This window comes from Cyprinus carpio, chromosome A3 (genome assembly GCF_018340385.1).
Source record: "Cyprinus carpio isolate SPL01 chromosome A3, ASM1834038v1, whole genome shotgun sequence".
Lineage (NCBI taxonomy): Eukaryota > Metazoa > Chordata > Actinopteri > Cypriniformes > Cyprinidae > Cyprinus > Cyprinus carpio.
In genome coordinates this window covers 16,482,370-16,500,950 of record NC_056574.1, presented here as the reverse complement: position 1 = coordinate 16,500,950, position 18,581 = coordinate 16,482,370, and the positions used below count along the sequence as shown (strand labels likewise).

Here is an 18,581-nt window from a genome sequence, read left to right as displayed (position 1 = left end):
CCTTGTATTGTCCCTTTGTGTGGGAAGAAAGGTAATTTTAACAAATAAAATGAACTTTTTTCAATAATACATGACAAGGAAAGCGTTTTCTGCATGTCTTTATCATCATCACAGTAAAATCATGCAGATTGAAGTTGTCTTTACACAGCTGAGTTAAGGCTGCTCAAACTTTGGTGTAAAGTTGCAAGCCAGACTAAATTTCGCCTGCTCTGACCCACCTCAGCCATTAGTGTCAGTTGTAATTGTGTAAATGCATTTATGCCACCAATGTGCAGCAAACAGTGTGAAGACATCTAAATGCCACTTCAGAAGCACTTCTGTGCCACCTTTGCAGTGTATATTTAGCACCGTGTTAAAATGTTCTAACTATAAATGGGAATTTCAACTATGTGTCCAATTTTTTTCTAGGGTGTCGTCCTAAATATTCAATTTTGCACTTTCATCATTGGAGCTATTAGAAACCTAGGTGCATTTCAGAGCTGTGGTAACCATGGAGACTGTAGGATCCACTGATGTTACTCCAATCCAGCCTCAGCAATGTACTTTGAGAGCCAGCTTTATTCCTCAGGATTATACCCAAAGAGATTTTGGGATTTTCGTTTTATTACAGGAACACGGATACTCATTTTGGATTGCTACTTTTAGACTTTTATGGTCTCATCTTGTACACGGTTTGCTAAATATTATCTGTAATTTAAAAAAGTATTAAAGAAAAGGTCTGGAAACTATCATACCTGTCCCAAATTTATTCCTGTGCACTCCAATTAATTATACTGAAAATTGTAAGAAGGCTAATAATATAAAGACATATCACCCAGTCCTACTTCCTGCTTTGAATGCATTGTTTGCTCAAGTGTGAAAACTGTTTTTTGGTAGTTGAGGTAATCACAAAATGAGCACACTGAGCAGAACTCGTACAGCATGACAAAATCAGTTTCTGACACAGCCGCAGGGAGTGAGAAAGCTTCTCATCAGAGCGGCTGGCCCAAAAACACGTTATACCTGCCACAGTGGGCAGGAGTCATCATTACTGATGAAGCCGAGACAGGGCCGGTGAGACCGGTCTGTTCCGATCCAGCTTTAATCAGAGGTGTGAACCTCAGCGTCAGCTCAGTATTTGATGAGTGAGGGCCATAACTCAAACATTTACCCGGCAGCTTTGATCGCAGAGGGCACAGGGGCCAGCGACGCCGGAGTTGAGGAAAAACACTGCTTATGTATATCCTGGAGATGTACCATCTGCTAATGAAAGTTTTTATTTTATTATTATTTGGTCCTTCTAGGGTTTGGTTAGATACTGCAGCAGAACACCCTAATGATCTTTCCTTTTTAATTAAGCTGCTCAGTTTTCCTAACCTGAGCCCAGCGCAGTGTTCCAGGATTAATTACAAGTTCAATATGAGGGAGTGACCTTAATCAACAAACATCCTCAAGGTACTTTCACATGTGAAAGTGAAGAAAACATGAAACGCAACAGCACCATCAGCCTCTCAAAGAAACAAAGAGGGGTGTCCACAAACACCCTGCTCATATTCACATATATATCAAATTCTAGACAAAAGGGGGTTGTTTTATTAAAAGTTGAAAAAGACAAGATAGTTCATACGTAAAAATCCCGTTTTTAATGTTTTATTTCAATTAATTAGATGTGCTTTTTGATTATGACAATTTTAACTGTTAAAACAGTCCAGAAAAATCCTTGGAAATTTTTATTTTTTTTGGAAAAGGGGTCCCTGGCCCCAACAAGTTTGAGAACCCCTGGGCTAGAAAAAGTTCATCTTTGGGTCAGGTTTAAATCCTTTCAAATCTCAGAGTTGTTGCCATCTCTGTAAAGCAGTTTGATTATTGATACAAGTTGTGCAAGGACAACTTTTTGATTTTAGCACTTTATACTAGATCAGCAATTCCTTTATATGATCTGTCATAATTCAGCGTTTACCCAAATAGTGCACGTACTCTGTAAGATGTCTGCTAAAGATTACTTCATCTGGAAAGCATCGGCTGTGTACAGACATCTGATAAACATCTTTCAGATTCCAGTTTTGCATACATTCTAAATCATAAACATCTTAAAGACATCTTCTAAATGTCTATTTGACATCTGACAGGAAACATCCTACAGACGTATTGCAGATGAGCAAACACTCTTAATAAAATAAAAAAATAAAAAAAAAACACCTGAAAGATGTAAATGCAGACGTCAAATAGATGTCTCAATGATGCTATCAGGGTATGTGGAGCCTCAGCCAACCGCTTTGAGATCTTGGCACAGCTCATGAAACTGTTGCTAGGATACAAGAGCGCCATCATCTGTTTAGTCCATTAAAAAAAATATTAGAGAGGCTTCATTTTATGCATGGATAATTGTACCCAAATAACTACAACAACACGCATACAAATATATAATTTATAAAACACAAATTCATACAAAAAAAAAAAAATGAACAAGTGAACTCCATATTTATTTTATAACATGTCTTTATTGTCCAAAGTACCATAAAATGATAACTGTACAACTCGGCACACTTAAGCAGAACCAGGGCACTAAATATCCAAATTGGGTTGCTGGTTGTAGTTGAAGACACATTAAAAAAAAAAATGTACATATTTACATAGAAAGACTTAAAGTGTGTTGATGCTCTTCGCATAGGAAAAAAAAAGAAAGTTCTTAAGATTCTTAAAAACATAATGCAAGTCCCTGGTACTGGACACAGAGTGAGGAGTGCAGACAGTGGATCAGAGATGAGAATGGTCAGAAAGGCACTCTGTGATGACTATGTACAGGTCATCCATCATTCAGTGAGAGCAACTCACGTCCAGACTATTCACAGTAGTTAACTCTTTACATCCCAGTTGGCAATTACACCATAATTAAAATGAGTCGAAACAAACATGAGAAATGTTCCATCAAGTACCCATATTGTTCAAGTTGACGACAGCTTAAAACAATTCTAGCAGAACGTGGTGGAGGGAACACATGACAAATCACTGACCGGACACGGACGACAACAGCAACTTAAATCAAACTACACTGGGAATTTAAAATGTAAAAACTCAGAGTTGGGAAGATGGGATGCCAGATCAACAGAAAGCATTCTTACGTTACAGCACCATGCCTAGCTCAATCTCGCCAGGCCTTTCCTAGCAGTTAGTACTCTTCTCAGTGTTTCATTACAACACGCAGCCTGAAAACTCTATGAAGGAGCTTCATTTTTTGTTGCTGAAACAACGCAAACGGATTTTATTCGACTCCTGTGGTTAGATTGTTCTCTTTGGTGTTTCATGATCTTATCAAGGCAGACCACATTAGGCTAAAACTACATTTTTAAAACGATTCATTCTCGCCAGGCACCACATTTAGCCTTGTTAAGCTAAAAGGCTACAATTCTCTATTTGTTACTTGTTCCGTAAAATACATTAAGGTAAGTGTAAACATGATCAGTATATTGTCCAATGGCACTAGATAGACGATGGACCCCAGGACGACCAGAACGTCGCGTCCTCTTCCACAAGTTTCACATTCCCCTGCTCTTTAACAGGCGTCAGCACTGCTGCGGAAAGCGACCTTACAGATTCTGGATATAAACTATACAACTATATGAGATATCTGTGCGCACTCATCCTTTGCCCTTACATTATGATGTGCGTGAAGAGGGGAGGAATTATGCATGTCATTACATCAACGAAAGACAGCAATGTGAAGGCATCGTCGTAGAGGACATCCGCTCGAAGCGGTTCTCCTTTGACATCAATGCATAATGCAGTGAAAAGTGCGGTGTCGTCTGACTCCTCCCTCTCCAATGTGATTAACAAACTGGTTTTAGGAGTTAAAAGCACTTGGTAAAGCGTGGGTTATGATTTCTTCGTAACCACAGCCTCTTGTGAAATCTACCACTGTCTTGGGTCAGGTTGGTGATGCAGCTTTGATATGGGTGAACCGATTTCTCTCTTTTTTTTCTTCTTTTTTTTATATTTAAATAGATATAAAACTTTCTCTTTTTCCTTTTAAACAGGCAGTCTGTACACATCTGGTACCAGTACATATAAAATTACAAGAGTTGTTAAATTAGAAAGGATATGTTCCTTCTGATACGTCATATCAAAAATATGCAGCTTTAGTAAACATATTCATAGTACTTTTTTCTAAGCTAACTTTACATTGCTACATTACATTTTTCAGAGTTAGAAATATAGCAAAGGTGAGAGAATGCTGCCTCGTGCTTTCGTCTCTGAGTCCAAGGGCTTTCCGTGCACAGTGCAGTGATCTTGAGCACTGAGCAGCGGTGTGACTTTAAAAGCTGTTGTGCGGAGGTAGAAGCCTCGGAGTAAATAGTGTATTAGTCCCTGTTCTGCACCTCCACGTTCACTGTACCAATCTCAGCACCTGCTCGCCGCTTCCTCCCTTTCCCCATATCCTGCATCGCTCGCAGCCTCAGTCGATCTTCTCGACTTTTCCAATGATCTTCTCTTCAAAGATGGGCAGGATGGCATCGTCTTCGCGTACCTCCTCGAACACCACCCCACAGTCAAACTCGTCGCTCACTTTCTTGAAATAATACCTAAGATGTGGTGAGGAAAAGGGATAGGAATGGTTTAATAGACCATGTGTATCAGTCAAGTAATTCCATTCAGTTGACGTTGCTGTAAAATTATTAGCATTGTATATATAAATACACATATACTGCCATTTGATACTGGAAAGAAATGGTTCATTCAAAAATTAAAAATCTGTCATCGTTTGCTTGCCTCATGCTCTTTTTGGGTGTTTCACAGTAGATAGGTTGAAACATGCCTATGCCTATAACAACATGAGGGTGAGTAAATGACGACAAAATCTTATTTTTTGGGTGAGCCATTTAAACTGAACACTACAGACAGTTCTCAAAACCGTACTGATGCTATGACAGGTGGGAAAAGATTACCTGTAGCTCCCTTTCTTAGTAAGCAGCTCCTTAAACTGTCCCAGTGTGACGATTCTTCCTTTGACGGATGTCCTGTACGGGATGGGCTCTCCACAGAAGTAATAGGCCACAGTGATGTTCTCACAGGGCTGCTTCTTCATGTTCTTATGCCTGCAAATGAACCAAGTGGCAAACATTTGTTTTACAATAAGGAAAAAAATTATGCATTTTGCTTTCCTAGCAACAAACTAAGAAGTATGTCCTGAAAGGATGTCTGGACCAGAGCCGCATTTCAAAGGCTCTTGTACGTGCTCTGCTCGGCTTGAAGTGGGCACGAGTGCTGGTGGGTGTCAGAGGATTGGTTTACTGTTACCAAGAAAAATGGATTCCAGATGCCTGACAAATGTTCCTCAGGAAAAAAAAAACTGGCACCGATGTGCCGCTTTCATCTCATCCACACCAAAGCTTTGATGACACTAAACTGCATATCTGCATTAGAAGCAGGCACTCATCCACGGCCTCTCATTCTCCTGCAGCTGATCAGTGGTTAATACGCCAGAACAACACTTCACTGCAACCACATTTATAAGAAACTACGTACTAAAACTGGTAAAACTAGATTATATTCTTAAAAGAATAGTTCACCTAAAAATTAAAATATGCTGAAAACTGACTCACCCCTAGGCCAGCCTAGACTTTTGTTAATCACATCAAATTTGGAGAAATGTAGCATTACATCACGTTCACCAGTCGAACCTCTGCAGTGAATGGGTGCCGTTAGAATGAGTCCAATGAACTGATAAAAACATCACAATAATCCACAAGACTCCGAGTCCATTAATTAACAAGTTAAGTGAAAAGCTGCGTGTTTGTAAGAAACATATCCATCATAAAGGCGTTTTAACTTTGAACCATTGCTTCCTGCCAAAATAGGATTCTATAATCCATAATACTTCATGAAAGTCTATCCCGTTATACTTTTACATCATAAAATCCCCAACATATTTGTTTAGAACTGTTTTTTAACAGAAAGTGGTGCTTGATCTGTGCATATTTCTCTCCTGATTCAGAAAAGATGAATTTTTCACTGGAGAAAGCAATATTATGGAGTGAAGACTCTTACAAACACGCAGCTTTTCAATTGACGAGATGTTAACTGATGGAGTACTTGTGGATTATTGTCATGTTTTTATCAGCTGATTGGACTTTAATTCTGGTTGCACCATTCACTGCAGAGGATCCAGTGATGCAATGATAAATTTATCCAAATCTAGTGAGTAAATGAACATTTTTGGTTGAACTATTCCTCTAACAGTGGAATAGACTAAACAAGTCTGTATAGCGCTACACAGAAGCGTTAGTGAACTACGTGAAGGCATAGCCCTGACAAACACGTGCAGGTGCATGTATTGGTAGCATGGGATGGTGAAGGGAAGGGCTTTGCTATATGGAGAAGCATGGAGGACATACTCGGCCTCGGAGAGCTCCATGTCAGAGACAGCGGGCACCACACTGAGCGTGGGGAACAGAGCGGGCCTGACAGTGGTGCGACCCCTCTGGATCACCTCCATCACATACCTGAGGAACAACCCCGAGTTAGACACACCGGCTGCGTTCCAAGGCTCACATCGCCTATTATACGCATGCACCTAAGCCAGCTACAATGTGTGCGGGAACATGTCGACTAGAAAAACGGGGGAAAGAGGACACAGGCTTGCATTGTGCATTATGGGTCATAGAGGGATTACTGACAAAGAAGAAAACTTCTAAGATGAAGTAGTTTGTAATGCAAAGTTTGTAAATGCAAAGTGCTTAAAAATGTAATCTTTGCTCATGTTGGTTTCATATGGATTTTCAACAAAGCGTTCAATTCGGTGACTCAAATGTCAAGTGGTGGAATCAGGAAGTAAAACGTAAAAAAAATCCTTGCACCTCAAATACAATACAAAGTGTGTCCTAGTCATTATTTTTAATAAAAAGTAAAAAAAATGTAATAATAATAAAACATGATTATTGTCATGAAATAACAAATCAGGCCACCATGTATGACATGAAATATCAGTTTGTGGTGGACATGTCTTCTCACCTCTGCTTAGCTTGCAATGTTCCAGACTTCCTCCTCTCTTCCTCAAGCCGCCTGCGCGCCTCTTCCAGCTGTGTGAGGGGGTTCGGGGCTGGGTTGGGGGGCATGGTTGGATCTTGGATGAAGGGATGGGAAGGCTGCACATTGTTGCGGAGCTGAGCGGTAACCCAAGGGTGCACAGCCCCCGGTCGCTCCACCGAGCTGGGCCTCGACACCTCATGACCCTGAGCCTTCTTGGAGCCAGAGACGCTCCTATGAAATAAGTGAGACCAAAATGAGCTTTTACATTATTTTGAAAAATATTACTATCTATCCATCCATCCATCCACATACCCAGCCATCTGTCTGTCTATCTAACATAACATACAACAAAACTCTTTGAATTGCTTGAATCGTTAGACACCTTTATTACTATTACAGCACTAAGTAAGGGTTCCTACCCGTAAGGGGTCCTCTTACAGCGTCCAGCTTCCTTCTCGCCCTCCATCATCCACTGCAGTATCTTCTGGTTCCTCTCCATATCATCAAGGGGCAAGGGCTCCCGCATCTCAAAGTTTCGACCATCATCTCCTTTCCTGACTGGACGCTTTGACAGTGTGCTTCCTTTACTGCTACAGTGGGACATGAGAACATCAAAATCACTGAAGCGGATGATAAATGGTTTCACTAAATGTCTCCAAATTACACTGGCATTCAAAAGTTTGGTGTCAGAACCATTTTCTTTTTTGAAAAGAAATTTATTTCTATTCCGCAAAGACATACCAATTGATCAAAAGTGAGAGTAAAGATGTGTAACTAAAGATTTCTATTTCAAATAATTGCTGTTCTTTTAAATTTTCTTTTCATCAATGAATCCTAAAAAAAGTTTCCAAAAAATATCAAGTAGCACAACTGTTTTCAACATTGATCGTAAGAAGAAATGGTTCTTGAGCAGCAAATCAGAATGATTTCTGAAGGATCATGTGACACTATTTTATATTAAATTACAAAACAGCTATTTTAAATTGTATTTTTTATGTATTTTGGATTGAATAAATGCAGCCTATGTGAGCACAATAGGCTTTTTAAAAAACATTTTAAAAATCTTACTGACTCCGCACCTTTGAACTGTAGTGTACATATCTGAAAAAAAAAATAAAAAAAGATACTGAAGCGCATACCTATAACCCGTGGGGTCCATGGCATTGGGGCCGACACTCATCCCATCTGCAAAGTTGCGTGTCTTGGATCCATAGTGGTGTTGCTCCATGTTCCAGGCGAACCCCCCGTGCATCCTCGTGGCTTCCACCTCCACCTGTTCTTTGGGTTTCCCTCCAGTGGCATAGTGAGTGTGGTGAACGTGTTTGTGATGGTGCATGTGCGCTGCCTCACCCTTTGGGCCCACCCGAGCCTGGTGCTTGCCCTGGACACCAGACAGCGGCACCATCATCCCGGGAATCTTACCCGCGGGAAGCCCGTCAGGGGAGCGGGACTTCGGAGAGTGGCGGCCCGTGCCTGGAGACTGACAACCAGGGGTTTTCATGACACGCTGCACATGCTCATCCAGGATGCTCTCAGGGTTTTCCTCGTGTGCGTCCCGTAGCTGCAACCCGTTGTAGCTCATTTCAGAGTAGCGGCCGCCATAATGCTGCATATGAACTGCAGGAGGGATCCTGTGATTGGCTAGGGAGGGAGCGGTTGAGATGTCTGCATCATCACCTTCCTCTTCCTACAGGACACAAGAGATTATTGAATAATAACAAGATACTTAAAATTTAATTGTATCTGAAACCATCTTATTCAATAAAGATAAAACACATTTTTTTGTGGTTGGTTAATTGGTTAGTAATTTTTGAGGTGTGGAGAATATATTTTGTAGAAAAATGTGGTGTGTAGTATCTGTGTGCAGTAACATGTTTAAACCAGCAGATGTCATACGTTTGTAGGTTTCCTAAGATTCTATTGATATGCCTTTGTTATGGTCACACTGAAAACACACAATGACCTCAAACAGCCATGAGAAAATTCCCTTGGTGCTCAAAACATGACTTCAATATTCATTTTAATAATGAAAACCCTTCTCGACAAGCAGATTATAAATGATCTGACATGCCTGTTCTCTTGACAAGATTTTAGATTTTACTCGCTTATTTGTTGAGCCATTCTCTGATTTGATATGACAGGCAAAAAACAGTTCTTTGACAAATTTAGTTTCAGTCTGGTGTCTCAATTGCCTTTTAGTCTCATTTTATATTGTTACTTGCAGACAATGAAAAAGCACAGGTTTTCTATGAAAGCAGTCATGACCTAAATCTAATTACACTGTAACTGCGTTCCCACCATATCTTTATTATGAATAACATTCAGCATATTACAGATTCAGGTTGTCTCACTCTAGGTTGGGGTATTTGCAGAAGTTCACCCATACTGCTATGTCAAGCAATTTCGATCATTTTCCCCACAAAGTTAATCATTTTATGTGAATGTTCAACTGTTTCAATCAATACCATTTTTAAGGAATAGTTTCAAGTTATTACATTTAGTTAGTTGTAATGCAGTGCCATTGCTGCTTGTATTATGTTGATGTGGGCTAAACTATGCACAGTGTTTCATAACCCGCCTTTGTGTATTCTCTTTGCTGCTAGTTACTAAAATTATTTTAAATGAACAGATCTCGTGATCAGTCGACATGTCATACATGTTTCCACTTGACTTCTGAATAGCCAGCTCACTACATACACTACCATTCAGAATTTTTTTTTTTTAAAGAAACTATTACTTTTATTCAGCAACGAAGCATTAAATTAATCGAAATTGACAAGAAAAAGAGATTTAAATTGTTAGAAAGATTTTTTCAAATAAATGTTGTTCACTTAAACTTTCTATTTATAAAAAAAAAAAACAAGTATCAAGGCATCCAAATTTGATAAAATATTAGTATTTAATAACGGTTTTCAATATAAATAAGATTTTATTGATAAGTATGATAATGTTTCCAAATGGAAAACAATTACTATAAATTTATATAAAAAAATATTATTTATCAAATAAATGTCGCCCTGGTGAGAATGAGACGAGACCCAAAACATGTGAACAATAGTAACAGTATATATATATATTATTTTATTCTCTTTTAACAATACAGTGATATTTTTTTTATTTATTCCCATCCAAATTATTTTTTTTTTTTAATCAAATGTGCCTTTTAATTTGGTCGTCTTCCCGTTTCCATAATAGAGAAAGTCAATAAAGCTGAAACCTCAGCAGGTCATTTGTGTGCAATGCTTTGATTCTCTCTCCAGGTAGTGAAGTCCAAGGAGATAAGGAATTTGGAGGATTTGGCTTATGCATAATTTTATTTTTACTGAACAGCTGTGCGGGTCAGCGCTCTGGATGATCTTTGACAGATCATGCCAAATAAAAAATAAAAAAAGAGGTAGGAGACACAACACAAATCCAACTGCAATGCGCAAAGCAGCCAATTTTCACTGCATCTACTCAACCTCTAAAACTTTCACTTTCAAAAAACTGAATTCTGTCTGAAAATGACTGAATAACACCCAGAATGGAGATATCAGAGTTTATTCAGACTTGTCAAGGTTCAGTTGCTGGCAAAAACACGTTTAACTGTCAGATTCCATCCTGCTCAGTGGAGCAAAGACAGCAAGTGCTGTATATAGAAGATGGCTGCTCAGAAAACTTAAAACAAGTTTGCTGAAAGCCGAGGCTCCAGTGAGAATATCAATTAGGAGACAAATGCCATTCCTCCTTCGGCTCTTAATAACTCAAAGTCACTGTTCTATGACGGAAGTTCCTCTTACAGGAGGCCAAACTACATAAATAATCTTCCTTGAGACTTAACACCTGGCTTTGAGTCGGGAAAAAGATTCCCATTTGCGGTGCGCGCAAGCATTTCTTCACACCCCGGCTGACTTCAAACAAAGTCATTACACTGAGGCAGACTAGCAAGTAGCTCAATCTCAGCAGGTGATTCACCTGACACTGAACAGAAAGACGAAAGCAATGAGCAGAGTCCCCTTGATAAGACAGGAAGTCTTTAGAACACATCCGACTGTCTCGCTCATGAACAGAAGCGGCAGAGACATCAGTGTTTGACAAAAGGAGAAATAAAACAAAAAGACCTACTATAGCTCGAAATACGGCAGTGACGTGACGATTCAGATGCACTCACCAGCCGAACCCTCTTGAGCCGCTCCTCCAGTTTTTCTTGCGCCTCACGTTCCCTCAGCACCCCCTCCAGCCTGCTGATGAGCTCCGCCGCAAACTTCTCCGGCTCAACGTGAATATCCTTTGGCATCCGGTTTGTGCGCTGATGGCAAGACAATGAGAGTCAGTACTTAAGGTCACTATTCACAATTAATGTGATGCGCTTAAAAAAAAAAGAAGCTACAGCTACAGCTGCTGATTACACAGGCACGTGGAGGGAACAATAATACATGACAGTTCAAGACACAATAGTGAAAACTGCTTTTGCACTATTGTTTCACGTTGCGCTGTTGCTGCTGACTCAGAATGAGGTTTATTTGAATGTCTGAAAGGTGTTTATTTTGTAACAGACATCACAAATAATCAAATTAGTTGGATAACATTTACAGATTGCAAGATGTAATTTAGATTTGATCACCCTAAATAAAAAAAAAATAAAAAAACAACAACAACTGATATTACATGATGTTGTAGTATAACAACAAGGACATGATGAAATGCACCAATATAAGTAAAAGAGAAAAAAATAATTAAATACACTATTGTTCAAAAGTTGTTTTTTTTGTTTCTGAAAGTGTCTTATGCTCACCAAGGCTCATATATTTGATTAAAAATACAGTAAAAATAGTAGTATTGTGAATTATTACAATCTAAAATAATTCTCTTCTATTTTAATGTTAAAATGTAATTTATTCCTGGATAAACTGAACTCATACATACTGTCTCCCTCTAGTGTACAGTCAGTGACAGCACAATGATTCATGCTCCTAACAGAACTTTTTGAAAAATTGAGAAAAAAAACAAAAACCCAATCCACCTTCACACACTGAGCTCGCAACATGAACCCAAAACTTAAATACAAATAACTGAATATCAGATAATCACTCTTTATCTGAGGAGATTATGTGGCACAGGGGAAAGGTGCATATACAGCTTTATTATACTATTTTTTGCTCTCAAACCACCAGGACTCTAAACAACTTAAGTTCAGGAAATGTATTATTCCAGAAGTCTGGAAGGAGAAAAGAGACGGGGAGGAGGACAGACACATGGAGAAATATAGTTGCAGGCAGTGCCTGGACAAGGTCCAATAAAACCTTACAGGAGCCGTTAAAATTTTGATTACAGGGCCAAATCTGATCTAAAGTCTGTTTCAGCTCTCTTTGTTCTGGCCTTCTGTTTGCTTAAGATTCATCAGTCTCCTCCGCAGCCCACACGGTTACATGCCCAGTGGAACTGCAGAATCTGTCAAGTCTTGACAAGGCGTTTTGGTTCCTAACACTGCCTCCCTGCCGCAGACCATGCTTACAGAATAGAAGAAAACCTTTTAAACTTAACAGAGACAGAACGCATGAATGCAACCAAATGGAAAAAAACATCCAAGCGAGAGAGTGTTAAAGGTTTAGAACCATAAAAATAATGTGAACGTAATGTACAAGAAGAGAAAACCTGAGCAAAGTGGAGTAATAAATAAAAGTCAACAGTTCATCAGTAAATAAAGATTCATCAGTTTAGTTCATTTTTTTGTTAATAAAACATTTTGTTCATTTAGTTCATGTTGTTCCAAACCCATATAATGTTCTTTCTTCAGTTAAATAAAGCAGCCATTAGGAAAGATCTGCTTTTTTCTATACAATGAATCTGAATGGTTATCAGGGGCTGTCAAACTCAAAAAAACTAAAAAAGACGACTAAAAGCACCTAAATAGTCACATGATCGCTCTGTGCGAGGAACAAGCCAAGATGTGTCATTATTCACTCTCAAATTTGTGTGGTTTTAATATAAACTACCATTCAGAAGTTTAGGGTTTTTTACTCATTAAATAACCTTGAAATAAAACGGATAGTTTCTACAAAAATATTAAGCAGCACAACTGCTTTCAATAACATTTTGAATTATGTTTCTTCAGCACCAAATCAGCATATCAGACTGATTTATAAAGGATCACGTGACTGGTATAATGACTGCTGAAAATAAAATCAATAAATTACAATTTAAAAATATTAAAATAGAAAAGAGTTGTTTTGAATTGTAATATTTTGAAATATTACTGTTTTTATTGTATTTTAGATCAAATAAATGCAGACTTGGTGAGCATAAGAGACTTCTTTAAAAAAAAAAATTGTATGGAAATACAGGCAAAATTAAAAGTATTGAGGTTAAGAGAGATCAGAAATTAAAAAAAAAAAAAAAAAAAAAGGTCATCTGGCATCACTGATGTGCCATGTTTTGATGTGGCATAATTGGAATCAGTGAATAAATAATTTTAATAATAATTTAAATTAATAATGAATAAAGTATTGTAGAAAGTTCAGAAGACTTATGCAGTATGAGTCACAACACTAAAAGTGTGGCTCTTTTTGTCATTTTAGAGCCTGACAGTCCCTGCACACAGCTTAACAAACTGCTACATCATTTTGTGTTCCATGAAATAAAGAAAATCATATCAGTTTGGAACGATGTGAGGTAAACTATGACAGACCTTACATTTTCAGGTGAACTATCCCTTTAAGAAAGTTTGTACATCTGCAACTTGTCATTGGATAATCAAGGTATTGGTGTGCACACTGAAAAAAAAAACCCCGTTAAAGATTCTCCAGTGCGTCACACGTGCATTCGAGCTGAAGTGTCTTCTCTGCCTCCACATCTTTCAGTCTCTATAGGATGAGTGAAAGGCCCTGCTGAGGGGAAGTGTATGTTTGCTCTGTTAAATTGGGCTCTATCTCAGAGGCTCCAATTATGCTGGAGCCGGTGCAGTGGGAAAGCCGAGCCATCAGAGGGGGAGGCTTCACATCTGCTGGGGCAGAGCAGGCAGAGCTGACGAGAGCATCAGGAACGCTTTAGACAGCACACTCACGCTCTCTCACTCTCCATCAGCTCTTCGCCGGCACATGATCAAAGCTCCCCAGCCACCGCTGTGCATCTTAAGAATGCACATTCATTTCAGGGGCGATGGGAGAGACAAGGCAGGGGGAAGAAAAGAGAGAGTAAGAATGACAGGGAAAGACCAGAAGATGATGGACAGAGACCAGGCACAGAAAATAAAATAAAAAGAAGGAGTGGGGGGGGGGAGAAAGGGAGAGAGAAGTGATGGAAAGAAAGAAAGAGATACACACACACACACACACACACAAAGTGTTGTAAAGTCAACAAGGTGCTCTACAAACCCAAAGCATACTTACAGGAATATGAGGTAGTGGCACTCGCCCATTAACTTTGGCACTTTCGTGTATCTCATGTCGATGCGGCTTACGATATCTGTAAGGTGGGACTCCATCTCTGCAGGGAGGAGCATAACAAGATTTTACCTCTCAATCTGTGCCAATATATAAAAACACAGTATATGAAGTCATTATCTTCATACACCTTGAAATAAAAATATTTAGTCATCATTTACACACCAATTCATACAGATTTGGACCGATTTTCATTTTGGAACAAACTATCCCTAGCCATCCATAGCACCGTGTCTAATCTACATGAAATGCAAAAGCTGGCTCCTACATAAACTCGTGCTGAAAAACATGTACCAAACATCAGGGGTTTTAACTGAGCTTGCTAAATGCTACCTCACTAGACTTGAAATGTCAGTTCTATAGGGAACAAAATGGTACTATTGCTTTGTAACAATTAATATGTGCATACAAGACAGTCCTTGTGTGAGAACAGATCTCAGATTGCAGAGCTAAAGTGATAGCAGGCATTTACGTTTTTGTTGTGGAACTGAAAAAAAAAACTCCCTACATCTGACTGAATCCCTGGGGCAGTGGCGGCAACAGCTTCAGAGCGAAGCATGTTTGGGGTACTTCATTGACAGATGCAAGGGGAGTCTTTAATCCCCCAGGGTCCTGCTGAGGACCCCCTGCATCCCTGCCTGGCAAACAGCTGATAACGGCCTCTAATCTAGCCCACTTCAGACATGTTTTTGCCCTGATGTGCCTTTAATGTGTTTTTTTTGTGCAACACGGATCACTCATGCCATCTCTGCACTCCACACACTCCCTGTTGCTGCTTCTCTAGCTAAAACCATCTCTAGTCGAAATTCTCCCAAAAATCACTGAAAAAGAACTCATTTCCTGTGAAACATGACGAAAATGTACATTTCATTTAAATTACTGTCAAGGTGTGGCTATGTTTACCGTTGTTGCGTGGATTTTTCATGCACGAAATCCATTTCAATAAGAATACACACAATTAGGGATATTGTGTGAGGGTAAAGATTTTCCTATGCAGATTTCGCAACATGTTCAAGTTTGTCACGCAGATCCGCCGTGTTGACCAACAGAAAGCTGCTTGGTTTGAAAGTGACTTGTGTGAGCTATGCTTCATATATTGCTACACTACTATTAATCTATATATACACTATAGTCACTAATGGCACATTAACTGTTATTCGGCACATTTACATGGGCGAAATACAGTAATTTCAAAAAAGATCCCATATGACTAGGAATTTTGCATGAGGGTAAAAGATTTCCCCATGCAGATTTTGCAACAGGTACAAATTGGTCACCCGGATATAAAGAACTGGCCAACAGGAAGCTGCTTGGTTTGAAAGTGACTTGTGTGAGCTGTGCTTTATCCATCACTACACTATTGACAATAGACCTTTTTTCAACCAAACAAATTTCACTAATGTGAGCACACCTTGACTAAGCATTAGCAGGTTTAAAAATCTTTAAATTTATAACTACTTCCACATAAATAATTTCATATCACAATACGTTCTCCAGCTGACCACGTCCTCGTGTCGACCATTTAAAATAATTGCATGATGCTGAATTATTTTGGAAGCCATGAAATGAGTGGACAAATTTGATTACACCTCAGGGTTTCCCACACATTGATTTATTTGTGGCGGGCCGCCACAATATCAAAACTGACCGCCACAAATAGATTTTCCAAAAGGCTTTGACTTCATTGAATAAACATGAGCACTGCACGTTTCAAAATCAAAAACCAATGCGGGTGTTTTTATATCACTGTATTTCAGAAGGAAACTGACTGTATTTAGAAAAATTTCGATTTCATTTTCATTTCATTTTGCATGTAATGCTTGATAAGGCAGCGTTTTGTGAGCTCAGCACTGCTTCGCAGCCGTTACCGGAGAATCCTGTATCTCTCCCGCTCTTAAAGCGCCTCCTGCTGGCAGAAAATGAATTTGCATATATATGTATATATGGGGGTGGGGGAGTGCCGCCACAAATAGAGTGTAAGGCTGTGCGAAACACTGCACCTAATGCCAAAACACCATTTATTCGTTCTTTGTTTTCTACAGTTCATTTCCTGCTCCTTTCCGTAACCTGCCTGTGTACAGTACAACGTGAAGGCCATTTCCTTTGTTTTCAGAGAAAGTTAATTTAAAGGGAAACAAGTCAATGCCTTCAAATTACAGCCTGCAGTGCCTCATACCTCCCAATTTGAAGCGCTATAATTAGCATAAGTAATGACATTTAGAAGCTTTCATTGGTGTGGATAATGAGCAGATGGTCCTCCTCAGAGGAGAGCAGATTTGTTTCTGTTCCCAGAGCAGAGCTAGGGGAAAATGGCACAAATTCTGCATGCACGAGACACTGCTCTGAGACCAGTCTCTGCTAACGGCTGCCAGCCACGACTTAGGACACGCCAATGACAAGTAATATCAAGCTTTGTCTGCGCATCTACCGCTCAATTGCTGAAATATCTGGATTTCTGCAGAACTGGCTGCAAGTTTCTTGGTGGAGGAAAATCCTGCCAAATTGACTCAGGACAACATGGTGAAATTTAATCGCTCTAAGCCCTTGGATGGAATGTTCCACCAGCTTGTGGCGATGAGGATGGATCCGTGTGTGTTTGTGTGTCTATAGATGTGTACGTACACACTGCTGTCGGTCAGGGAGAGAGTGTCTGCATCACTGGACATGCTCTGCTGCTCGCTGTCGTTGGCACTGGTGGCGGGAGCCATTGCGTAGCCGGTGTTCACATAGTACGGGTTGATGGGCTCCCTCCATGACGTGTGTCTGTTGATGAGAAATGAGACAGAGGAGATTCCTGTTAGACACGTGATTAGGAAGACAATACAGGTCATTTCAATGAAACAAGGCATTATATTCACTCATTACTAAGTAATAATGGCATTCGAGGGACGCTCAGCTGATTGTAATCAGTTGATAATCCCTTTCAAAGACTCGACTGTTGGTCTGTCAACTTGACCGGATCCCATTTCAATACTGCAACAGACACCAGTCTGCTTTAAGACTTCAACATCACTTTAAAACTGTAGGAGAAACAAATAACAGAGAAACTAATGTTACCAAAATCAACAACATGAAAAAGAAGGGAATGGAATTATAAATAATTCAATAACCATTATTTAGAAAGTTAAAAAAAAAAAAGCTAAATATATAAATAAAAGGAATGAATGATTAAATAATGATGAATACACAACTGTTAATCATGAACAATAATGAAAGCTCTCACATTAAGTTTTATTACACCGATGAGTTCAAATGAATATCAGTTTAATTATTTGCTCATAGGACTGTGCATGCTAATATGGATCCCTACTTGTTCTTTTTAGGCCTATTAAAATCACTTTAAAAGATTGTTCTCCTTTATTTTTTATAAAAGATACCATAGCTGTTGTCTAGATTGTCATATTGTTGGTTAATTGATAATTAGCTTATGTTAAAAGGGACTGTGAACAGAGAGCTTACAAATAACTGCTTCTGACAGAGCTCCTGAAAGAAAGAAAGAAAGAAAGAAAAGAAAGAAAGAAGAAAGAGAAAAAGAAATAAAAAGAGAAAGAAAGAGAAAGAGAAAGAAAGAACGAGAAAGAGAAAGAAAGAAAGAAAGAAAGAAAGAAAGAAAGAAAGAAAGAAAGAAAGAAAGAAAGAAAGCCCAACCTAAATAAGGATTGGCACTGGACTATTGAGATGACAAGACAAAAATGTATCGCCGTAAAAACCTGATTGGAGCAACATTATACAACTAATTACAAAATTACAAAACTGTAACAGGTCATAAAGATAACATTGCACCCTGCCTGCTCTGTCTTATTATTAAAGCTAAAATCCTTCTTAAAAAAGGACCTGTCTTCTATTAATGAAAGTACACCCCTAATCAAGTGTTTCATCATATAATTAACCTTAAACATTTTCAAAATGAGCTTTCGGCTGGGTGGAGGCAAATCACAGACAATCAAATTCTCAACAACACAAATTATCTTGCAATTAGTTAATGCCGACAAAGAACAAAAACATACACACAGTTGAGGACACCATCTTGTCATGCGAAAACTGCAACAAGAGTAAGTGTAACACTGCTTAAATGGTCTTAAAATATGATTGGGTTAATGCTTTTTCTCCTAGCTAGCATTCTCTTGGAACTGTGCAGTATGCTAACTTAATGAC

At 39.0% G+C, this 18,581-nt stretch overlaps 1 protein-coding gene across 7 annotated transcripts in view; it reads right to left on the bottom strand.

The window, feature by feature from the left end:
• Positions 1-2,460: 2,460 nt before the first annotated feature.
• Positions 2,461-18,581, bottom strand: part of axin1 (axin 1) — a 58,436-nt gene continuing 42,315 nt past the window's right edge. For 4 of the 7 annotated variants that reach the window (XM_042720919.1, XM_042720911.1, XM_042720899.1 and 1 more), the window contains 9 exons: positions 17,049-17,189; positions 14,373-14,469; positions 11,156-11,293; positions 8,145-8,692; positions 7,425-7,595; positions 6,988-7,236; positions 6,372-6,479; positions 4,923-5,072; positions 2,461-4,559 (listed from right to left, as the gene is read on the bottom strand). In XM_042720919.1, the coding sequence (XP_042576853.1) occupies positions 4,433-4,559; positions 4,923-5,072; positions 6,372-6,479; positions 6,988-7,236; positions 7,425-7,595; positions 8,145-8,692; positions 11,156-11,293; positions 14,373-14,469; positions 17,049-17,189 (1,729 nt within the window). In that variant the 3' untranslated portion in view covers positions 2,461-4,432. Of the gene's footprint in view, positions 4,661-4,841; positions 5,073-6,371; positions 6,480-6,987; positions 7,237-7,424; positions 7,596-8,144; positions 8,693-11,155; positions 11,294-14,372; positions 14,470-17,048; positions 17,190-18,581 lie in introns of all 7 variants that reach the window. The other 3 variants (XM_042720924.1, XR_006154260.1, XM_042720932.1) reach the window with 3 other exon arrangements.